We start from the raw sequence: 24,121 nt of genomic DNA, 5'->3' as shown, positions 1-24,121 counted from the left end.
CCAGTTTCAAAGCCCCCACAATCAGCTCGGGTCTGTCAGCCTGGTGGAAATTCCACAACATTACTAACTCAAAACACTCACCCTCAAAACTCTCCCCAATTTGGAATAACCCTGATTTCACTTGTAATAAAATAACCCTAAACCTCCACTCCTGGAAAGATAAAGGCATTACACATATACAACACTTACTCACCGACGGAAAATTCTCCACATTCGCGGACTTGGTCCAGAAATTCGGCTTCACCCACAAACACATTTTACAATATCTACAGATTAAATCCGCAATTAAAGCAACCGTGAATACCGCAAAAGCCAATTTAGATTTACCTACACCTGTCTCACAGCTTATTAATATACCATCGCACAAAAAATTACTATCCAAAATCTACAAAATAATGATACAGACAGACACCACGACAAGTCTACCATCTGCCAAATGGGAATCAGATCTCTCTATCTCTACCGATGCCAATTTCTGGACTCAAATCTGCAAAAATACCTTTCTCATGACTAAAAATACAAACCTACAGTTAATACAATATAAAATTATCCACAGGACTCACCTCACAGGACATAAACTATTTCGCATGGGTTTCACTTCAGACATCTGCCCCCATTGCACCCAAAATGGCCCGGACACCTATATTCATGCACTTTGGCACTGCTCCCCTATTACACATTTCTGGGAGAAGATCACAGGGCTACTCACCACGTTCTTGTCGCACGTATCTGGGTTTTGTCGTGTTATGTGGTGTCTGTAAATGTATGTTTGCACTTGAAAATGTCATCGCTTGAGGTTACACAGGTCAAGGGGAGACTGTGACGAGGCATGGTCATTTTATCATTACGAAGCATGTACGAGATCTCATTACTTAATAATATTACTTTATTACGCAAGAGATTTATAATTTATTTGTGCATTATTCATTGGGTAGCTTCAATACCATTGATCCCCCAACCCCTAGCCGACAGCAGGCTTTTAGCCAGCCAGGATTGACATCGCCAAGGGCCTGACTAACGTTAGACCTCACTGCCAGGCCTTCATACAAGCAGAATCCTATAAGAGTCAACTTCTTGTGTGTTTAATTTAAACCCTTTTTTTCCCCCAGCTGCTAATGCTTCATGAGGAATATTCTCTTATCCGTTTCTTGGCAGTCGGTTAATAGTTATAGTTATACAGTAATAGTTACAGAGACAGGGAAACACAGTATACAAACAGCTTATTATTCAAGTATTTGGCTGGTTGGTTAAGACCCCAGGTTACTTGTTGACATTGTCTTTGCCAAGATGTAAATCCGATACTGGGCAGTTGGTGAGCCATTGACATCCATCATATTGTTTTAAAATAGACGTCAATTTTTTTTTTATCTTTAGCTTTAACTGTGTTTTGTCCAACCGAGGTACGTGCCTGCTAACCACCACCTTGCAGCTCTCTGAAGTAGTGGCCAAAAACAAACCACAAGTTTTGATTCTGTGTTTCACCACTGCTCATGCTGGCCCACAGCTGTGCTGTGCAAAGATAGTGGCTCTGTTGTAACCCCCCCCCCCTAGGAAATCCCTCCTAGTACGTAGACAACACTGAGCTGGATTAGCACTTGAAACACTGCAGCGTGGGAACCACTTCCTCGCCTGCAGCTCCTTGAAGACCCCCTCCTGGGGGGTGGGGGGGCTCGTGAGGCTTGAGAGGACGGGGGGCATTCTATCAGGAATCATGTGAATCAATTGAATTGTTTCACTTCCTGGAAGAGGAGAGAGAGAGAGAGTGGGTTGGACACGCGAGCCTTGAGGAAATCCCTCTAAACAACCACTGATGGCGAATTGGAGAAACAACAACAGTGTGTACTTCAATGTCCATCTAAGTGTTGTGGTTGTACATTGAGGTTCCCCCATCCAGGAGCTGTTTTGTCCTATTGTTGTGTAAATGCGGATACACTTAAAGAATAAGTGCAGATCTGGTTGATTAAATCTTTGTAGCCGTCTCTCCTGGCTTTCCTAAAACTTCCTTTACCAACGTAGTTGTCAAAATCCCTGTTACTGATCCTGCCAAAGAGCTTTAGGGGTTAACGCCCATGCTACGAATGTAAACAAGGGCCATTATATTGAAAGTACTTTACAACCGTCTTATCATAAAGAAAAATGCTCTTTATTGCTATTGTAGCCCGTTTGTGGAAGGCCTGTTATCGCAAAGTGCTCCTTTGGCTCTTGGACAAAGAAGTGCTTTGACAAATGGTAAAAGATGGCCAGCAGAGAGAGTTAAGATGGTTTGATCACCCAGACCGTTATTGTCCAAAAAGAAAAAAGAAAAAAATACCAATACTATACCATACTATACAAAATAAACTGAAATATTCCACTCATTAAAAGCAGCAGTTGAATTGTTATTGAATTATTCCGCAGACAGAATGAGGGAAAAGCTACACAACACCAACCAATCTTAGCATTGTTTTCTAGACGGATACTTATCTATTTTCCGTCATCGCGGTCTGCCGGTGACTCTCTCGCCTGGAGTTGGCCCTTACCAGAGATCTACTCCCTCCTCTCCAGCTTGATGAGGATGCCGTTCGATGGCCGCAGGATTAGCTCTGCGAAGGGGTGGAGCTCCTCCCGTTTCTGACACGCCTCGATGTTGAAGGAGCGCAAGATGGACGCCAGAACCACTTTCTCCTCCATCATGGCAAAACGCTGGCCTGCGCACGGATCCAAAAAAAGAACAACGATTCAAACCAGACTTTTAACAAACACACAAACATTATCACGACTCACTCATGACATGTGGTCCTTTTCCACTCTTCACCCTTCTCAGGAAAAGTTATTTTAAGAGCAGAGTGTCGTTACAAACTCATGGCGCTACATTTCCATTTCCATTTAGCTGACGCTTTTATCCAAAGTGTCTAACCATTCATTCACACACCGACGGCGGAGTCAGCCACGCAGGGCGAAAGCCAGCTCGTCAGGAGCAGTCAGGTTGAGGCATCTTGCTAAGAGACACCTCGACACTCAGCTAGGAGAAGCCTGGGATCAAACGAACTACATCAAAGGCATCAACATTTACGTCATCCACCAAGACGGTCTAGCAGATTGAAACCAATCCACCAATATAACCCCAGCGACCCCTTCCGCTCTTACCGATGCAGTTCCGAAGGCCAGCAGAGAAGGGTATGTATGCGTATGGGGGTCTGCCGACAGAGTTCTCTGGCAGGAAGCGCTCCGGCTGGAATTCTTCGGGGTTGGGGAAGTAGCGGGGGTCCCGGTGGAGGGCGTAGGTCAGGACGAGGGCGTTGGCTCCTTTGGGCACCTTGAAGCCGTCTGCAGGCAGAGACACAGTTGGAAGATTGGGGTCACTCTCAAAATGGCCGCCAGTTGTGATTCATTGTGGCACGTGTTTATTTATTCTCAAATTACTATATAGTCATTGATGATGAAGTGAAGAGGCACTTTATTAATCCTAATGGGAAACGTGGGTGGTACAGCATTAACACAGGACAGTATTAAATGACATCACATTTCATTCATTTCGCTGACACGTTTATTTAAAGCGACTCACAATAAGTGCATTCAACCATGAAAATACAACCCCTTCACACCCTGTCCTTTCCACCTGGGAGTTGAACACACGCACCACTTATACATCATCCGGCCCCCCCCTGAAGAACTGCAGAGCTTGTGTGTTTTCTACTTACTAATGACGATGTCGTCACAGAGTGTCCGGGCGAAGAAGGGCACTGAGGGGAAGATCCTCAGGGACTCCTTGATGACGCAGTCCAGGTACTTGAGCTCCTTCAGGTCCTCCATGGTAATGGCTCGTTTGGACCCGCCTGAGCAGAGGGGCAAAGTGTCAAGCCCATTACCGGTGATTCATAATGTAGCAGTGTGATGCTGTTGCTCTAGGTTTGAAGCAGATACCCTTGTTTAAAGTTATATTAATAGAAATGCAGGGGTCTCTTATTTTGAAGGAGCAGATTGGCCAAATTAACTGAAATTCGGGAACGTGTTAAGTTTGCGCTCTCTCTGTTTTGCGGACTTTGAATGAGAAGAAGATGCAAGGCTGGTGATTATAAATACGCCATCATCTACCCGGTAGTCAAAGTGTCTTCAATTAAAATACACAACGCAGAGTGAATCCCGCTACAATAATAACATTTTTTTCTTCAAATTTCTTTATTAGGAATAAAACCCTAGAGATGAACCCATCTTGTTTTCAAGATGAAAAGGGGTTTGCCAGTTACCAACTATCTGTCATATTACTAGGTGGGCAGCCAGTCCAAGCCAGAGGATCCATCTTTTCTAATAATCTGACAGCGCTTGTATGGCCTTGTGAGGCCATCCTGATATTCAAGTATGGCCTTTGCAATGGATTTCAGTCTGGCCGGGGTCTCGGCAGCAATTAATTTCCACATATAGGCGCATCAGAATATTGTGCTATAAACTCGAGCCAATCAGATTCAATAACTAAGTGAATTTGATTAATTTAGTTGCCATCTTGTCGAATCCGGTTGGAAGTAAAACAAAAACATCTTCCCTTCCGAGAACTGTTGAAATGTATGCCTATCTTTAACATCGATATTCAGTCAGTTTCGGATAACAGTTTTGATGGCTCTATCGATTTTTAAAATTTATTTTGGCTCTGCTCTTGTTTACTTGGACTCAGCAGGCTGCAGCGTTCTTATCAGTTTGTAACCTTGGGAGAGGCTTTTAACAGGCTCGAGGCCAGAATGATCTTCAGAGAGAAACAGAATGTGAATTTGTGAGATCAGGATTGCCTCACAAGGATAACATTTCTACACTCATTTGCCTGAAATTTACACAGACTCGAACATAATGAGAGATGCGCTGTGTTGTGTACTCCTGGAATTTAGGTGAATGCTGGGAATGCAGCTCTGGCCTCTGGCCTCATATTCATCATATAACCTTCGAAGGCACAAGGGCAGAACCAGAGGAGGTGGGGAATGTTCGCGTCGCACCTGCTCTTGCCACAGGCTATTCTATTTTACATTCTGGAACAAGAGCGTGGAACAACCTCCACATGGCCCGAACTAAACAAACACACCGTTTGTTTTGGCACACATTTCCTGGGTGCTTATTTACACATAGACCTATACCTCAATCTTCTCTACCTCTCCCCTCCCTCCCTCTAAAGGCCAGAGAGAGAGAGAGAGAGAGAGAGAGAGAGAGAGAGAGAGAGAGAGAGAGAGAGAGAGAGAGAGAGAGAGAGAGAGAGAGAGAGAGAGAGAGAGAGAGAGAGAGAGAGAGAGAGAGAGAGAGAGAGATCAGCGGTGAGTAGGGGGCCCCGTGGGTCATGGAAACAGGTCAAGAACGTGAGAAGGTGAGAGGAGCCATTATGTTTAAAATCTGTTTTTTACCGAAAACCTCCTCGAGCTCCAGATGTACCTTCCTCTGCACCTCTGGGTGTGAACCCAGCAGGTGCACGGCCCAGTTCATGGCGGCGGCGGTCGTGTCATGGCCCTTGGGGGATGAAAGGAAAACACAATATTAGAGGAAAGCAAGGTGTGAGGTGATTTCCCCTGAAATGTCCCCCAGGCATCGGTGAGCAAGACGCCCTGACCCCCCCAACTTGCACGACTTGTGAGATCATTAAGCCGCTTTGGATAAAAGCGTCCGCTAAAGGGTAGTGTATCGACTAGGGGGGTTCCACACTCAGCCGAAAGGTACTGGCAGGACGGGAGACATCACCCTGCTGAAGAGTATTGGCACTATGACCCCCTCGGATCACTCCATTTTACGAAATCCACATGCCATTGTGGAGTTTTCGCATTGTACCGATGAACTTGTCTGGACACCTGTATTTGGCCTTGATTTTTTTTATAGGCCCCCCTGGCAATTTTTTCGTCTTTCCCTCATCTGCTCCTTTCCAGAATTGGCTAGCCGGGTCTCAATAAGGGCAGCAATATCCACATTGAATCCAGCTACCCCATCTCAGCCCATGAGGCAGCTACCTCATCTCAGCCGATTAAGGAATATTTTTTCTTTTTTTGTTTATTGTTCAAGAGTTTCTGTGATTTATAAAACAAAGATTGCTTAGAGGTGTGCGTACGCAGGGTTTTATAAGTCTGAATATTTTTGAATAATGAATACTCCCACGCACAGTTTTATAAATGAGACCCCTGTTTATGTTTTATTTTACGCGTTTCTGGAATTTATTTTTTAAGGCCATATCGGCCTTAAAAAAATTGTATCGGTCGGGCTCCAACACATACACTTGGGCACTTACACATTCTCCCACATACACATGCTTACCCCTGAACAAACACACAAACCCACGTACACACCCACACCCAGGTGGGTCCTAGAGACCCCTCACCTCGAACATGAAGGTGTCCACCTCCTCCTGGATATCCCTGTGGGTCAGCTTGTTCCCTCCCTCATCCTCCGTCTTCAGGAGCATGTCAAGGAAGGCCCGCCGCTTCCTGGTCCCGTTCCCCGGAACACTGTCAGAGTCCTCCTCCTCCTCCAAACGGAGGTGGTCCGCCCTCTCACGAATCACCTGGGGGGAGAGAGAGAGACATAGAGGCAATGTGCTGAGGCTGCCAATCCTCAATAAACCACTCCTTCACGCTTGACTCTCTTTCACCCTCCAGTCCGTCTTGGATAATGGGTATGGGATGAGTTCTGGGTTGTTGGTGGGTAGGGAGGGGTTGAACTCATGATTTATTCTTCAAAACTAAATTACCGGACCCACATGATCAAATCGCCAGTCATATGAGCCTCCTCAGGCTAGTCCTTAGGCTCCTGTTGGCTATCAAATGACTCGTTGGAAGTCTTGGAAGTTGGAGTGTCCCCAATACCAGATACAGCTGCTTCTATCTAACACTGTGTCAACAGTGGAGGCAGCACTCACGTTGGAGGTGACTTCATGGAGGGTCTTCAGTCTCCGGTTGTGCTCCAGCCCCTCGCCGAAAAGGTTGTAGCTGACGTCCCACCAGAACCAGGGCGCCTTCTGCCTCCGCGTGATGATGTCACTCATCCTTGGAAAGTGAGAGTGAAAAACATCATGAGAAACGTCATGAAAGGCTTAAAATGCATCATTGTAAAGCCTTTGTGTGTGTGTGTGTGTGTGTGTGTGTGTGTGTGTGTGTGTGTGTGTGTGTGTGTGTGTGTGTGTGTGTGTGTGTGTGTGTGTGTGTGTGACTCACTTGTACACACTCTGGACATAATGGGATTCTGAATGACTTTGGGCATACATTTTCTTCCCCATTGCAGTTTCTGAAAGACATTCAATTCGAAATGAAAGAACCATACTTTTTTACACACACACACACACACACACACACACACACATACACACACACGCACACACACACACACACAGTTCAAGCACCCTTTATTATACAACGACAATAAACACTTTCTACTTGGACCACCAGGGCACCATAGCTGACCACCATAAAAGGCCAGGGACAGTCTAAAAAAAATTTACCTTCTGAGGTTTTCTGACATTGATACGAGTTCCCCTAGCCTACCTATGCTCCCCCAGTAGCTAGAAATTTAGTTGGGTGTAAAATGAGCACTAGTCATTCTGCACCACCTTTGAATAAAAGCAGCTCAGACGCGCCGTTTTGGAATTTTCCCCGTAAGAGGTCATAAGGGGAGATGCCACCTCCCCTTTCTCTGACTTGCCAGCCCAGAGAATTTGGCCCACGAATGAAATACGACCATGCGAGCGCCACATGCGTGTGTGTGTGTGTGATTACACACACTGTAACCCAAGTGTTGTACACTTCTTTGTTATTTGAATAACCGTTCTGCTGTTGGTGTTATGGCGCATAACACGTTGCTTCTTTGACGTCTCTGGTATTTCCACAACAAGACTGTAGTGGGGGTTATCCCAGCCATGGTTGAGAAGGAATTGGGGAAAAGGAACTTTGGCTTTGACTCTGAAGTACATGAACTGCGACATGGAGGAGAAAGGGATTGTCTCCCACCGGAGCTCCGTTGCCCGCTGCCGCAAGGCACCACAACCACAAAGCACCACCGCCCGGCAGCGGGCAGCCGGCAGCGAGCGGTTCAGTCTATTTAAGATTAGTCTTGCAAAGCCAGACCAAACTACAGCAAGTAGGGTGTGGTCTGGAACCATGCTATTTAGCACACAATAGGCCACGCTTGTTATACAACTTTTGCCATAGCCTGTGGGAAAACAGGCAAGAACATCTTTCTTCCTCAGCAAATGCTGCAAGCAAATCTTTTAATAATAATAATAATAATAATGCATTTTATTTAGAAAAGCGCCTTTCAAGTCACTCAAGGACACTGTACATCACACACAATAAAACACACAATGAAATATACAAAAAACGTGATAAAATAGACATAGAAAGGACAACATAATAAGTTAAAATACATAGGGCAGAATGGCAGGAAGCATGGAGGTTAGAGAGAGTAGGCAGTCCGAAACAGGTGGGTTTTTAGTTGTGCTTTGAAAATGGGGAGAGAGTCACAGTTTCGGAGGTCGGGTGGTAGAGAGTTCCAGAGCTGGGGAGCAGAGCGACTGAAGGCTCTGCCCCCCATAGTGCTGAGGCGGGCAGGGGGCACAGAGAGGTGGATGGAGGAGGAGGATCGAAGGGAACGGGTGGGGATGTTAATGTGCAGGAGATCAGAGAGGTAGGGAGGGGCGAGGTTATGGATGGCCATGAATGTAAACACTAGGAGTTTGTAATTAATGCGGTGGGTTACGGGGAGCCAGTGGAGCTGCTGGAGGACAGGGGTGATGTGATGGTATGAGGGGGTCTTTGTGATGATGCGGGCGGCAGAGTTTTGGACCAGTTGTAGTTTGCGGAGGGACTTGTGGGGGAGGCCGAAGAGGAGAGAATTGCAGTAGTCCAGACGGGAGGTGACGAGGCTGTGAACAAGGATGGCGGTGGTGTGGGGGGTGAGGGAGGGGCGGAGTCTGTTGATGTTGCGGAGATGGAAATATGCAGTGCGGGTAATGGTGTTGATGTGAGAATGGAAGGAAAGTGTGCTATCGAGGATGACACCCAAGCTCTTAACCTGAGGGGAGGGGGAAACTGAGGAGCCGTCGATGGTGAGAGAGAAGGTATTGACTTTCGCTAGTGTGGATTTAGTGCCGAGGAGGAGCATTTCAGTTTTATTGCAGTTTAGTTTAAGGAAGTTTGAGGTGAACCAGGTTTTTATTTCGGAGAGACAGTCGGTGAGGGAGGGGGGTGGGAGTGAGGAATTGGGTTTGCAGGAAAGGTAGAGCTGGGTGTCATCAGCGAAGCAGTGGAACTGGATATTGTATTTGCGGAGGATGTGGCCGAGGGGGAGGAGATAGATGATGAATAGAAGAGGCCCCAGGACAGATCCCTGGGGCACACCAGTAGTGACTGGGGAGGGATTGGAGGTGAAGGATTTAAGCTGGATGAACTGGGTGCGGCCTGTGAGGTAGGAGTGGAACCAACTGAGGGGGGTGTGGGAGAGGCCAATCGAGGAGAGTCTACTGAGAAGGATGGGGTGTGAGATGGTGTCGAACGCTGCACTCAGATCGAGGAGGATGAGGATGGAGAAGGAACCTTTTGAAGTTCTTTGCAATTTTCGACGGAAAGAGCCAAACATGCTAGCTTTACAGCGCCGTCAAAGTCCTCTTCAAAACTCGCCACACTGCCTAGTTTCCGAGTTTGAGGCGGAGCACAATACGGCAAAGCGAGCAACAGGAAGGGGAGCAGTAGCGGTGGAATCCGACGCTAGCGCTATAGACGCTGTCCGTTTCCGCTCAGCCGGACTAACTTCAGATCGATATGGAAGAACTAGAGACGTCGGAGAACCCGACGCAGTCGTTTGTGATTCATAATATCGTCTGGAGGCGCACACAGCTTTTGATGATCATTTGATGATCGTCATAATATGTATTATATGATATAGATATCCATTATATATTATTTAGATATAGACCTCCTGGACTGTAACGCAAGTGTTGTACACTTCTTTGTTATTTGGATAACCGTTCTGCTGTTGGTGTTATGGAGCATACAACGTCGGACTCTCATCTCCGGTATTTCCACAACGAGACTCGTAGTCTGGGTTATCTCAGCCATGTTTGAGAAGGAATTGGGAGAAAGGAACTTTTGCTTTGACTCCCTGAAATACATTAACCACGACAGGGAGGAGAAAGGGATTGTTACCCGTGAATGTCTCCCGCTTGAACCCCGCTTCCCGCTGCCGAGGGACCACCGCCTCGGCGCTGCCAGCTGCAGGAGGCGGTGGTGCCTAAGCGCTGCCCGCTGCCCTAGGCGGTGGTCCCTCGGCAGCGAGGCTCCGGTGGGGGACAACCGCGGTCAACAATCACGGGCAACAATCCCTTTCTCCATGTCGTGGTTCAGTCTACTTCAGATTGATGTGGATGTGGAAGAACCAGAGACGTCGGAGAACCCGACGCAGTCGTTTGAGATTCGTAATATCGTCTGGAGGCTCACACAGCTTTTGGCCGTGATAATATATATTATAGATATAGATATCTATGTATAATATGATATCATTTAGATATAGAGATCCAGGACTCCCGTCGGAGCACCCGGAGTGTTCTAGAATATTTACAGAACACGGCCAAAAGCTGTGTGCGCCTTGCCATTGCGATACATCCACTGTAAACAGAGCGCATGGTACCGTGGCCGCAAGCTGCTCAGGGTCACACCCCCACCCTCCTCCTTGACCCGCCTCTCTCCTCCTCATTTGCAATAAAGCTACAGAAACCGAAACGGCGCGTTTGGGGAAAGCTCAATGTGCGACTGGCTCGTAGTGGCTGTAATTCTGCACCACGGCTGAATTTCGGGAACGTCTTCAAATACTGTGTTGGGGGCCCACTAATATCTATATTAAAGCTTCCATAAAGTAGCATGCCATGGGACCTTTAAGCTGTCTTCCTCACCACAGATGATGTCCAGCGCACACAGGGTAATCGTTTGGAAGCAGTCAAAGGAGCCCTCGCCCACCTCCCTGTCCAGCTTCTCCACAAGGATGTCCGCCTGCTCGTTCATCACCTCCAGGAACTCCAACAGGATGGAGAAGTGGAAGGTAGGAGTCAGCATCTTTCTTCGCTGGCGCCATTTAGGCCCGGTGCTGTTCAAAGAAGGAGAGCCATGGTGAACTCAAGGCCACTTGACTCGAAGTGATACGATTTGGCCATTTGGATATCATTTTGTGAAACATACTGTGGAGCATGTGTGGCTGTGTGGCTGGTGTAAGCAGCCTCACCTTGCCTTAGTCTGACCTCTTGGTCTCTTGGGCTGGGTGAGGCTGCAAAAACGAGCCATCAATGTGCAACAGGTTAAACCAGCCATCCCCACACACGCTCGGGGAGATCTCCTACATGGCAGCAAGGGAGATGGATCGCCATCTTCCTCTACCACCGTCTCCAAACTCTACAATAAAGGGGTTTCCACCATCACCACACCACTGTGACCTTGTTCAGGGGGAGCCCAGTAAAAGCCACCAAGGCTGAGTGGGGCAGCCACCTAGGTGACTTGCAGCAGCAAACATGCTACACATACAGCAGATTCTCTGCATTGCTCTGCAAAAGCATAGGCGTGAAAAGTGAATAGCAAACTATGAAATACAAATGACACGCATACCATGTCAGATTATTCGGATCTGGATCATGTGTGACAACACAACATTGTCGTGTACTGAAAAAGCCATATTTACTGATATGTAAAACTGAGCAATGAGGTTGGACAATACCTCTAACCACCTCATGGGGGAGTTAATCCCACCACATGATGTATTCAGCATGGCACTTTGGGCAGTGTTACATACAACAACAAGCTTAATCTGTCCATGTAATCCCCGGGATACATTTCGGGGATACGTTTTTGGGTTGGAAAAGCACAGAGATAAGGAAGTAATAATGAGAGAAATATCCAACTGGAAAAGGAAACAAGCGACTATCTGAATTATCTTGTGGAGAATAGTGCTAGTGATGTGATTCACCATGTGTAATAAAGTATGTAACGCGTATTGAAATATGGTGTAATCGATGTTTCATTTTGTGATTAATTTGATATTGTGTCTGTTTCTGTTGGTGCAGAGCCGCTGTGGTTGACAGTATTGTTTTTAATGTGACAGCATTCAGAATGGTACAGCATTTTGACAGTAGTATAAGTATAAAGTAGTCATGTGCTTGCCGCTGTACATACCTTGTAAGTAAACCTGTGCCCAGCCATGGGTGAAGAAAGCTGTATATGTGGGCCTTGTCCATGTGAACTGAGTTGTTCAGAAGAGCCTAAATCCATGTACAATAATAATAATAATTAAAATAAATTAAATATTAAAACCGGATCATTGGTTTTGTATTGAATTATAGAACTGCATCCCATACATAAAAAACAACAACAATCTAAAGAAGACAATAATGTAGGGAGGTAGACGTTATGTCTCACTGCAGGGCCTACTGTGAGTTCAGAACAGAACAGATGTGAATGTACCTCAACCGTTTCCGCATGGTACAGCATCAGCATGGGGACCGGTCCGAGCCATACTTTCAACAGTGGACTGCTACGGAACTCGTCTGTCGCCCCAACAAGTTGGCAGAAGAAATCTGGAAAATGCATTCAAACATGTAGAACAGAACCGGCTGTGAGTGTTCAAATCGATCACCTTGAGAACACACGTCCCTGGCATTCAGGGGGGTTATAGTATCTTGCTCCAGGAAGCCTGGACGGCAAACTTCGTGGATCAAACGCAGTACCAGTTATAGGCTGGCCGTCGGAACACAACACTACAAAACTTCCACCAGTTTATATCCGTATCCATAGCCAACACAAGCCAGAATAACTTCATAAAGTACCATTGATCTTCAACCCGGGTCCATGACCCCGATTTGCAGAGGTACTTTTTTGATTCCCGTTTAATGCAATGCCAACAAACCGTACACAGCCTGCTGAAAGTGAATGAGTGATTAGCTTAGGTAATGCTATATAGGTAATAACCTGTGACTTCAGATGTGGCTCCGAGCAATAAAACATGTTATGCATGTACCCCAAATGAACAGCTTTACCACACAGTCACCATGGGGATGAAAACAGCGTATCAAGGCAGAGTTGGGGGTTCTGTCCCACTACTCCATAAATTGCTGAATAGTACCACATATTCGAGTCAAAACTGAAAAGAGTTTATCATACACATATCATTAAAGTGCTGGCACAAGTTAGACGTCTTGCTCAAGGCTCCCTACATTTTGGCTGTTTATCTATCATCTGTCATACACCCCTTGCCTAAACCCATCTGCCCTCTGCTAGCCTCTTCACTCTATTGAGTTCCTATCTCAGTGAGTCTCTTTGGTTCCTCACCTCCAGAATTTCTTTTCAGAATCAGCGCGTGTCCAATGAAGGGGTACGAGGGTCCGACCTCTGGAATACTCTTCAGCTGATAAAACTGGAGCAGGTGTCCTATGAGCAGGCGGTAGGTTAAGTAGCTCAGGATAGCCAGGAACCCACTGGTTGCGACTACAGACACTGAAAGATCATTCAGCAAAAATGCCATATTCACACTCAAAGCATGTCTGAGGGGAAATAGACATGAAACAAAGCGAGTACAACTAAAAGTACCACTTCGAACTGCGTGTCAGGAAGGACGCTTGCCCAGGATATATTTGCTGAATTATCTTTTGCCAGTTGGACTCTTTGAACTGTACCCTACCTTTGGCCACATAAGGCCTTTACCTCAATGCCTTATCTCATCAATTTCGTACATTGTGTATGTTATTCAGCCGCCTTCAAAACGGTCGGATTTTCCGTGAGGTTCGGACCTTAGGGCTCGGGGGAAAGTGCTCTGAACACTGTTGGGTCGGAGATTTCGCTCGGAGTTTCGTGCGGAAGTACTTCCAAGTTGCATTCTATCATCCTCATTTCCGGCTTCGGAGCGTTCCTGTTCGTCTTTGTGGCACAACGAGTCGGAGAACAACATGGACGCCACCATGGTAGCTGCCTCACTATTGCAGACCATTTTCAAACAACGTTGCGAGCTTGTTGTTCATTTCCAGGATGAAGCGAGAAAGAGAAACCGCAGACCCAAATGGTATGTTCCGATTCAGTAGGTTTGATCGTGTACAGACGTTTTTGCAGAGTTATAAGAAAGCAACTCGAAGGCTAGCAAACTAGCTACCGGTGTGCTAAAAACAATAGCGACGTTAACTGTTGCTCTGTACTTCTATTCTCTGCTATGTTACGCATTTCTTGCAACCACTTTAGAAGAAAAACATTTTAGAAGCTTAAGATAACGTTTGGCTAATGTGAATGTAACATTTTTAAGGCAAATAGTACAATGGAAAAACTATTATTTATAAATTATTTTCGTTATGAATAGATTCGTTGCCCTATGATGTATGCAATAGAAACCCAAAACTGAACATGGCTGCCTATATGAATTCTTATCTTTCACGTTATCTATTAATAACAGTTTTCCTAATTCCCCCCTCCCTAACATAGGGTTTTCTGGACATGGATACCTACACATTTTCCCGGCATTTCCGAATCCCAAGAACCCGGTTTGAGGTCCTTCAAAGGTACCTAGAGGAGGGTGGCCTGGAAAGTGACCACAGCCAAGTGCTACCTATTGCCAAGATGGTGCTCATGTTCCTGTGGTACATGGCAAACCAGAACAGCTTCCGGGAGTTCAACGTCTCTCGTTCGTCAGCACACCGTGCTATACTCTGGATGCTGACCATCATGTCCTTGTCCACCCTTGGAGGGGCTCTGTCTCTTGGCCTACATGCTGTGAGAAGAGGGTGTGTCCACCACCATCTTCCAACGCACATGTGGCCTTGAGGGGGTCATATGAGCAATTGATGGCTGCCACATCAGGATCCAGAAGCCACCGGTCAGAGGATTGGACTACATGAACAGGAAGTCCTACTGCTCCGTCCTCCTCCAGGGGATTGTTGATGCTGACGGCCGCTTCATCAACGTCTTCACTGGGGTCCCTGGCAGAGTGCACGATGCCAAGCTGCCGCGGACCTCCTCATTTTTCCGAAGAATGGCAGGAGAAGATGGGGGAGTAACTGTGAGATGCGTAGCTCTGCATCTCACAGATGCAGAGCTACACAGCAACACCGACATCGTCCGGGGTAGAGTCATCGTGGAGCAGGCATTTGGAAGGATGAAGTGCAAGTAGAGGCGGGCTGGGCTGGTGAGAGAGCTCTGGTGGGCGGCGTGGAAAACGATGTGCTTGTTGTAGGTGTAACAGATTAAAGAATGACAAATATTTTTGTATCCATTCATTTTATATTTTGTGGTTATGGGAGTTTTATTTCACCAAAATCGTGTATGGTTCATGTAGTAGTTTTTAGGTATTGAGAGATTTGCTGTGTAACTGCGCCCTCTATTGGATAGTGGTGGCTATATGTTGGATTTTTGCGTTCCATTCTCAGGTTGCGTTCCACTGGTTTGAAAGAGGTACGTACGTGTACACATCAGTGCAATGTTAACTTTAACATAAGGCACCCCAGCACTTTGCTAAATTCTCTCCTCCATAGAATCACATCCCATCTCAGCCACTGGTACCTTGAGGCACTTGAAGCAAGACAGAGACATAGAAAATGAATAAATATATAAATATTGGACTAATGACTGCCATGGGGCTCTGGACAAGGAATCAACCACTATATTGTGGCGACTCCTACCCCCGGGGAGTCTGGGTATTCATAATGTTTGGGGAAAAGGGGTTTTATTGTCTTTGTATAACTTGTTCTGTTATTAGGTTAAGTGGGGTTAACGGGTTTGGGTTCTTTATTGTTTGTGTGTTAATTGTGATGTGTAGTGTGATCGGGACCATTAGTGAGAGTGTTGTGTGTGTTGGTCAGTTGTGCCGTGTTTTCTGTTATGTGTGGTGTTTGAATAAAGGCAGCTCTCGGGGTCGTGCGGTGTACTGAGGCACGAGAGTTGCGGCGCCATTTAAACCTGGGCTCCCGTCTCGTCCTTCCCGCGCTGCTCGCCACATTGGTGTCAGAAGTGGGATGTGGCCTGCGCATGCGCGGGGGGATTTGAGTTTCGCGGTCGAGCCCATGGACAACGCACCCTGCGCTATGGGAGCGCAGCGCCCCCCTGTGGACACGACCGGAAGGCCCGGAGGACCGGCAGCTGCCCACCGCCCCAGGACAGCGGTTAGGCTGCCGAAGTTCACTGGGGTAACGCAGTTGGAACCATACCTGGCCCAGTTCTGGCTTGCAGCGTGGCACAACGGCTGGGGTGCCGACGAGGCTGAGGCACGAGAGTTGCGGCGCCATTTAAACCTGGGCTGGCATTGGAGGGGACGGCAGCACGGGTGCTGCTCGACCTGGACCAAGCAGACCAGCGAGACCTTCAGGCCCTGATCCAAGCGTTGGAGAGGCGGTTCGGTGAACGGGTCTCCAGCAACGAGAGCAAGCAGTTGCTGGCTTCTCACCGCCGCAGGGAGGAGGAGAGCCTGGGGGTCTACGCTGCGGATGTCCAGCTCTTGACCCGACGCAGCTACCCGGAATTCTCCGCGGCTACACGGGAGGCCCTGGCGCTCCACGCTTTCCTGCGGGGACTGCAGCCGGAGAGTCTGGGGCAGCATGTCCGCCTCACCGCACCCCAGACCCTCGATGCGGCTCTGGACCAGGCCGAACGGGCTGAGGTGGAGCTCTGCCGCCGTCGCGGTGGTGGATCCGTGGACGCGGCTGGGGCAGCCCTCCCCCCCGGCACCAAGAACATGGGGGTCAAGTCCAGGCAGCGGAAGGGCCGGATCCGGACGGCCACCCTTCCCCCCACCGAGACGGCTGAGGCTTCCCTTGCGCAGTGTCGGCAGCTGGGGCTGGTCGAGGACTGCGGGTGGACGTGGCAGCGTGCCACTCATCCTCGTCGCAGCCGCCGGCGTGGCCGTCGGAAGGCCAGACGTCGGAGGGCGGCGGAGGATGGGGTGCCCGAACGGCGCTCCAGAGGCCCCCTACAGCGGAACCTGGTGGGGGCCCCGATGGAGGTGGTCCCCGACCACAACCCCAGGACCGCTACTGACTGTTGGAGACAGGCGTCCCAACCCGAGGGGAAGGCTGCACCGCAACGGGGCCGCTACTGGCCGGGGCCAAGGCGGCGACGCCGGCCCCCTGAACACTCGGGACTGTGCAGTGGGTGTTGGGGTCGTCGGGACGTCTGACCCCTAAGGTGGGGGCTGTGTGGCGACTCCTACCCCCGGGGAGTCTGGGTATTCATAATGTTTGGGGAAAAGGGGTTTTATTGTCTTTGTATAACTTGTTCTGTTATTAGGTTAAGTGGGGTTAACGGGTTTGGGTTCTTTATTGTTTGTGTGTTAATTGTGATGTGTAGTGTGATCGGGACCATTAGTGAGAGTGTTGTGTGTGTTGGTCAGTTGTGCCGTGTTTTCTGTTATGTGTGGTGTTTGAATAAAGGCAGCTCTCGGGGTCGTGCGGTGTACTGAGGCACGAGAGTTGCGGCGCCATTTAAACCTGGGCTCCCGTCTCGTCCTTCCCGCGCTGCTCGCCACAATATTGTCCTTTCCTTTAATATAACCAATGTCCAGAGACAGTGGAGAAACAAGGACCACCTAAAAGCCTCTGATCAGGACCGCCAACGGAATGTGGTCCGTATCAACAAACCCGCCTAGACTTCAAACCACTACAGAGACCAAATCAAAGCTAATGCTATCTTTTCTAATACCGAATAGTTACCAATAGGCAATAATAGGCAATTAATACTCACCGTGTGGCTCTTCTTCTGCACCGTTCATTGAATGTCTAAACTTTATTTGTATTTTTATGTTTGCAAACCTAAGAAAACCGCAGAGCACCACAGTCTATTATATTTCTTGGAGAAAAAAACTCAGTTCTTTCAATACCGAAGTCATCCTCCAACAGCAATACTCCACCATCACCCACGTGACTGGCTTCGACCGGCTGTTACTGTAAAATGGTGTATCTAATCATGGGGAGACCAGGGGCCCGTTTCAGAAAGCAGGTTCAACAAACTCTAAGTTAAAACCTTAACTCTAGGTTGACCAACTCTGAGCTGTAAAACTCTGAATTTTCGGTTTCAGAACAGGTGATAACGCTTAGTTCAATCAACTCTGAGTCAAGGTAACTCTGAGTGAAGCTCGTGCATGAGGATATAAAAAGCCCTCATCAATGGAACACAGATAACATGATTCACCATGGCAACAAGTACTAACAAGCCTCGATCCTCCTACTTCTCCCCAGCGGAGTTGCAATATGCATATATTTCTGCATACTGCATATGCAGAAAGCGAGCATATCTTTTTACTAAAAAGCAAAAGCGTGGATAATATAGCTGACCGAGTCAGAGTATTTGAGAAAAAGAAAATGTTTTCTCTTGAATGTTCCACTTATTCAACAATTATATTCCATATGTGTGTTTGTGCGCACAGGTGCAACCCAAATCCAAACGGACTTGGCTGCAACTAAAAATGAAATATAAAAATGTAGGTCAAAAAGATAAGGTATAATTTAAGTACAAGCAATTGTGATGTTGTTTAGCCTGCCCTCATTAAACAGCATTTAGTGGCTGCATTCAACATGTGATAGATATATTTAAGTAATTAGGGAAATCTGCTAAACAAAGAAAAATCCCAACACTGCCAGTATTTAAAATTGTCTATATGAAAGCAACACCTAAATGCCTTTTATACATACAAGTCTCCAAATTAGTGTTTGCTGGTTATCTTAAAATTTGACCTCCATTATAGCCAAAAGAAAAAAGGCAGAGTGAGTTAGAAATTATTGAAGCATATCATGTCTCTAACAGCTCTTCCATCTCGTGCATCAGCAGGGGGGTCCAGATTATTATCTGGATCATTGGGGGAAAGAGTAGGACATTGTTCTCCTCTAATAGTGGCAATGTTGTGGAGAACCAAACATGCCACTATAATGCCACAAGTTGTAGTGTTGCTGTGGGCAAGGGTCAGGGTCAGGGTAAGGGGTCAGCAGATAGCGCTGGCAGGGGTACCCTCTGTCTCTGAGTAGATAACCATCAAACTCTCCTATGATAATACAAGATACACTTTATTGTTTCAGTTGTAATAGGAGGAAACAAAATATTGATCATAGGATATAACTATATACTGGATATATAAACTATATATATAAACTCACCACGGGCAAATCTGGCACTCAGTGTAGACTCACGAAACATTCGTGAGTCATACACAGACCCAGGCCACTTCGCTTCCACATTATTTATCATGTGGGCTGCGTCACATATGATCTTCACAGTGGAGAACAGTAATTAGCTGTATAGTGAAGCATATTTCATTTGGAATGTTAAAGGCTACTATTTAGGCCTACCTGTACATTAATGCTGTGGACAGATTTCCTATTCACATAATCTCCTTCATTTATTGAAGGAGCTATGATAGGAATGTGAGTGCCATCTATGCAGCCAATCACACCTGGAAACCCTAAAATATATCAAATTGACTGATTAGTGCTTCAAGTCTCAAAGCTTTATGACATAAATGAATTACTGCTTTGACTGATACCTGCAATTCTGTGGAACTCTTCTTTGAGAAGTCTGGTGGGTCTGTGACTTGGGAACACTACAAACGTGCATAGTAGCCGTTTCAGTGCAAGTGTCACATTTCGGACAGCCCGACAGACAGTTGCCTTGGACACATGCTCTGCATCACCGACGTTATACCAAAAACTGCCGTTGGCAAAAAAACGAAGTGCAATACAAAGAATTTGCTCGGAACAGAGCGTGTCCACGATGTGTCATGTGAGCGATGTGAGGGCTGAGAATATTGTTTATATAAATTATTGATGATGCAGAGAAACGGAAACGCTCAAACAGGTAGCTACTCATCAGGGAACGATAAAACATCCAAGTATCTGCGCCTCGACATCAACTGGCTCTTCAATAAAAGGACACGCCATGTCTGCCACTGCCTTCAGTCTGCAGGCTTCAACTTAAGAGCAGGAGAAACTCGGGGTTAGTTGAAGAAAACCTGCCAGCGAGCAGGTTAGGTTCACAGAGTATGTTGCCAGGGTAACTGACTCAGAGTAAACTGAGCTTTGTGAAACTGAAAACTGGCTTTGTGAAACTGAAAAAACTGAGTTTCCCTCATCTCAGGGTTAACTAACTCAGAGTTTTCACTAAACCTGCTTTCTGAAACGGGCCCCAGGACAGCAGCAGCACCACACACTGGCCCTCAGTTGATAATCTAGGCAGGGGACCTTGCAGAAAAGGGGTGAAGAACTCTGCACCAATGGACAGATACCAACCAAAAATGCCACCCTAAAAGGTATTGTATTTAATGAATAGTTAATGGTAAAATTGAAAGTGATACCAGTTACTATTGGAGTAGTTACAAGTAACTACAGAATACATACTTGTAATTAATGAAAAGTGTGAACTCCAACTAAATAAACGAATGGATTCATTAACCTAGTTGGACTTCAACCATCATTGTTTTAGGTCAACACCAATTAATCAATGTTCCACTGGGTCACCGAGTTCGCTGGAAGGGATCCTCCCCTGACCCACCCTCATAGAACTCAGTGTACAAAGAAAAGGGAAAACTAGCAGAAAAACTTTAGCCTCTAGGTCTGTCCTTTTACCTGCAATATTTGTCTTTCCATTTTTGATGCAAAAACAACACAAAGGTTATTCCTCGACAATCACGCACGCACTTGCACACACAAACGCAGGCTATAAAAGCCTGTCTGCCGCTAGGATCCACATCTGCACATCACAGGAGCTCAGGTTCGTACCTTGATACATCATATATAAGAATCCATCACATATGTCCTCCTGACTGTGTGTGTGTGTGTGTGTGTGTGTGTGTGTGTGTGTGTGTGTGTGTGTGTGTGTGTGTGTGTGTGTGTGTGTGTGTGTGTGTGTGTGTGTGTGTGTGTGTGTGTAGGTCTGTCAACATGAAGCTGATACTCTCCATGTTCGTTGCGGCCGTCTTGCTCTCTGATGTCGAAGCAGGTCATGTCGTTCCCACGTCCCCTTCTGTCTCCCCTTCACTTGATTTAATTTCTTTCCGTCTTAAACCATGTGGCTTTACCAAAACATTTTGTCAACCTCACTTTGCACTACAACACTCACCACATTTTCTGCAGGAAATGGCGGAGCAACATTAAAGGTGATGAGGTTAGACAAGGTCCTGTTGACCGGCTGCTCCTCCCTGATCTGCAGGCCGCTCGCTGGTGTTTCCTGAGGAGACAGCCAGCAGCCTCGTGGAGCTGACTCCCGCAAAGCCACTCAGCCTGGATGCCTTCACGCTCTGCCTGAGGTTCGCCACGGAGCTCAAAGGGAAGCGTGAGGTCATCCTCTTCGCCTACCGCACGCAGTATTTCGACGAACTCAACGTGTGGCGCGAGACAGACGGCAGGTGAGCTGCTGGATTCCAAATGTTCCCTGAAAAGATATGGTGTCCATGAAATCATTCCGGAACGAATGCCCTTTATTCATGAGGAATTCATTTAAAAAGAAACATTAAACAAAAACACAAGACGAAACGTAGAATAATTTTAATAAAACGTATGTAGGGGAAACATAGATTTGAGATGCATGAAATGGTTAATTGCTACAAAACAAAGAAGTTCTTCATGACATCCTCAGAACATGGATTCTGACTAACTCTTCTATCGTTTAATTCAGTGATGACGTAATTGGCCGTGTTCCAATCAAATGTAAAGCAAATTTTAAGCAAATCTGGCAAAAATAAAATGCTAACTGGCGCATTTCCACAACTGTTCGGGAGAGAATAAGCGAGGCTACGAAAAGCCTAGAAAGTGGCTATCATGGTTTTTCCATCGATTAGAGGACTACAGTGAGTTTTTTAAGGTGCTGTACAAGCAAATCATATTGACTACTGTGTACAGTGACAAAGAGTGTACAGTAACCTACTTCATTCAATATTGAATAGTCTACTGTAGCAAACACTATGTACAAATGGTTTTGCTCTTTGCTCATTTTTTTTATTATGACTTATCAAAGATTTTTATTGGCTCCCAGAATGCAGGTCTGTTAATTTAGTGACTCCCAGTATCTTTAAAAACAGACTGGGAAGTAGAGCATTCAGTTACTGGGCTCCTTTACTGTGGAACCAGCTCTCCCCATGGGTCAGAGAGGCACACTCTAACTAAATTTAAGTAATTCTAAGCTGTCTAACACATGACCAACGCAACATTGAAATATCATAAAACACCACAAAAAAAAACAGCTGGAATACAAAGAGTTTGCTTTGCCTATTCCAGATGGCCTGTTATGAGCAAATTTCTATACGCTATACGCTATAGATCCATTCCGAAACATGTTCCAAGTAGGCTATAGGACAACGCATAATGCATCCTGGAATGAGTGAAGCTTGCCTGCTGACACGTTAAAATTACTGTCTCAACTGCCATGAGCAAAGAGCAAAACCATTTGTACATAGTGTAGGCTACAGTAGCCTATTCGATATTGAATGAAGTAGGTTACTTTACACTCCCTGTCACTGTACAGAGTAGACGATATGAATTGCTTGTAGGCCTACAGCACCTTAAAAAAACTCACTGTAGCCTATATTCATAGGCACACCCAGCCTCGCTTTCAATATAACACGCACTCGCATTCTGTAAACACCATCAGTAAATAATAATATGAAAACAATATAAAATATCTTTCAACAAGAGAAAAAAAATTGTTTACTGTAAATGGATAAAGGTCAACAAATGCGCAATTTTCAGCTGTCAGAAATGTGTTGTGATCAGTTTCACTTGTATTCCTCATAGCTCTCAGGCTGTGAGGAAATCAGCAGCCCGCGATCGCAGCTCCTCTGATGTGAACGCGCACAGAGCGCAGAGTTCAGAGCCGGACAATGATGTCGTAGTAAAGCCCTCAGGTCTACTCTGCATGTATTAACTGTGGCTAAACATCAACTGCACTGAAGTCATCATAACTTCAGAAGTTCTCATTTTCAAATGATTATGAATAATATTATTGTTATTTGAAGCCGTGTCAGTCTTGACTGTGGGAGGTGACGTGTGGTCCTCTGTGTCTGCTAGTGTCTATAATGCAGTAATATTTTTGTCGACATTATCAAACGGAAGAACCTTTATTTTGAAGAGCACAGGGCAACGAAGCACATAAGCCCGCCCACCGGCGGAAACCAGATGGTAAATTCGTTTTGTTAAGAAGAACCAAAAAACGGATAAACGAACTGAAATTTTGATTCTTTTTTTTGGACAAAACGAAAAAACGAAAAAACGGCTGGTTTTTGGTTTCTGCTTATGTCAATTATTCCCAGAAAACAGAGTAATAAAACGTACCTTGCTCTCTGGGGTCTCCCATCACCCTTTGAGAACACACATGATCTTCTGAGATGATACTCGTCCACATCTGTTTTCACGGCGTGTGTTTGTTGGTTTTTTCAGGCTGTCCCTCTACCTGAGCGGACCGGGGGCTTTCTTTGAGGTTCCGGAGCTTGGACCGCTGGCGAACCACGTGTGTTTGACCTGGGAGTCGCTGACGGGGCGAACCACGATGTACGTCAACGGCCGGAGTTCTGCGTCCCAGATCTATCAGAGGGGCCACAGTGTGCGGCCGGGGGGCAAGGTGATCCTGGGCCAGGACCCCGACAACTTCCTTGGAGACTTCCAGGCCGAGCAGAGTTTTGTGGGAGAGATCTTCGGGGTGAACATGTGGGACCACGTTCTGCCTTCAGTCGCAATTCAGCTGCTGTCCACTGGGGAAGATTTCTCCGATGCCAACGTCCTTGACTGGGCCACGGTGACGATTATACCCACTGGGAGCGTTGTTGAGTTTCAGAAAAGATCCCTAGATCTGAAACCCAGCACCCATGCACCATTCGAATAAAGCCACCGTGCATCATGACGTTGTGTGTCTGGCCTGGGGTTTGTTTGAGTGATCGTGGGCCTCGGCCGATAATGTAAAAAATACATTGGGGCTACGACTGTTCATCAAATGCAATGATTAACAAATAGAAGGGCCCGACCAACTGACCAATAACAACGCCGGGGCTGATCGCTGGAGGCGGAGTCTAACCCTCTGGAGGCGAGGCGGCGGATTAAAGGACATCATGTCTACTGACATAGATTCACAGGGCCGGTTCTCGAAAGCATCGTTAGCCTAAGTGGATCGTGAAGTGCGTCGTACGAGCATCGTACAGTTTTCACACCGTT

The 24,121-nt window shown here is 46.6% G+C and overlaps 2 protein-coding genes across 4 annotated transcripts; one reads left to right on the top strand and one right to left on the bottom strand.

Annotated features, from left to right (window-relative positions):
* Positions 1–1,542: 1,542 nt before the first annotated feature.
* On the bottom strand, positions 1,543–13,758 carry LOC132458029 (cytochrome P450 4V2-like). 2 transcript variants are annotated; one of them, XM_060052474.1, is made up of 13 exons: positions 13,296–13,758; positions 12,432–12,544; positions 12,144–12,229; positions 11,203–11,244; positions 10,877–11,067; positions 7,152–7,221; positions 6,857–6,983; positions 6,320–6,502; positions 5,361–5,463; positions 3,681–3,815; positions 3,127–3,306; positions 2,520–2,687; positions 1,543–1,739 (listed from the first exon to the last, which is right to left on the bottom strand). In XM_060052474.1, the coding sequence occupies exons 1-12, from the start codon at positions 13,486–13,488 to the stop codon at positions 2,527–2,529; spliced, it is 1,584 nt and encodes a 527-aa protein (XP_059908457.1). In that variant the 5' UTR covers positions 13,489–13,758; the 3' UTR covers positions 1,543–1,739; positions 2,520–2,526. The 2 variants fall into 2 exon arrangements, with proteins under 2 accessions (XP_059908457.1, XP_059908464.1); XM_060052481.1 differs by lacking the exon at positions 11,203–11,244 and having other exon boundaries at positions 13,296–13,755.
* Positions 13,759–20,492: 6,734 nt separating this feature from the next.
* On the top strand, positions 20,493–23,813 carry LOC132458060 (C-reactive protein-like). Of its 2 annotated transcripts, XM_060052526.1 has the most exons (4): positions 20,493–20,693; positions 20,854–20,921; positions 21,132–21,327; positions 23,354–23,813. In XM_060052526.1, the coding sequence occupies exons 1-4, from the start codon at positions 20,575–20,577 to the stop codon at positions 23,793–23,795; spliced, it is 825 nt and encodes a 274-aa protein (XP_059908509.1). In that variant the 5' UTR covers positions 20,493–20,574; the 3' UTR covers positions 23,796–23,813. The 2 variants fall into 2 exon arrangements, with proteins under 2 accessions (XP_059908509.1, XP_059908519.1); XM_060052536.1 differs by lacking the exon at positions 20,493–20,693 and having other exon boundaries at positions 20,734–20,921.
* The last annotated feature ends 308 nt before the right edge of the window (positions 23,814–24,121 follow it).

The sequence above is a fragment of the Gadus macrocephalus genome, chromosome 1, assembly GCF_031168955.1.
Source record: "Gadus macrocephalus chromosome 1, ASM3116895v1".
In the NCBI taxonomy this organism is placed as follows: Eukaryota; Metazoa; Chordata; class Actinopteri; order Gadiformes; family Gadidae; genus Gadus; species Gadus macrocephalus.
The sequence above is the reverse complement of the archived record's forward strand: the minus strand, read 5'-3'. Positions and strand labels throughout refer to the sequence as shown.

Bases quoted from the DNA above. Each gene is read 5' to 3' on its own strand.
- LOC132458029 (XM_060052474.1), bottom strand. From the start codon at position 13,488: ATGGCATTTTTGCTGAATGATCTTTCAGTGTCTGTAGTCGCAACCAGT. The intron at 12,230-12,431 runs GTACATTCACAT...ACATGGATTTAG, and splicing joins ACCATGCGGAAACGGTTGAG to GCTCTTCTGAACAACTCAGT. The intron at 2,688-3,126 runs GTAAGAGCGGAA...ATCCGTGCGCAG, and splicing joins TGGCCTTCGGAACTGCATCG to GCCAGCGTTTTGCCATGATG.
- LOC132458060 (XM_060052526.1), top strand. From the start codon at position 20,575: ATGCAAAAACAACACAAAGGTTATTCCTCGACAATCACGCACGCACTT. The intron at 20,694-20,853 runs GTTCGTACCTTG...GTGTGTGTGTAG, and splicing joins TGCACATCACAGGAGCTCAG to GTCTGTCAACATGAAGCTGA. The intron at 20,922-21,131 runs GTCATGTCGTTC...CCTGATCTGCAG, and splicing joins GCTCTCTGATGTCGAAGCAG to GCCGCTCGCTGGTGTTTCCT.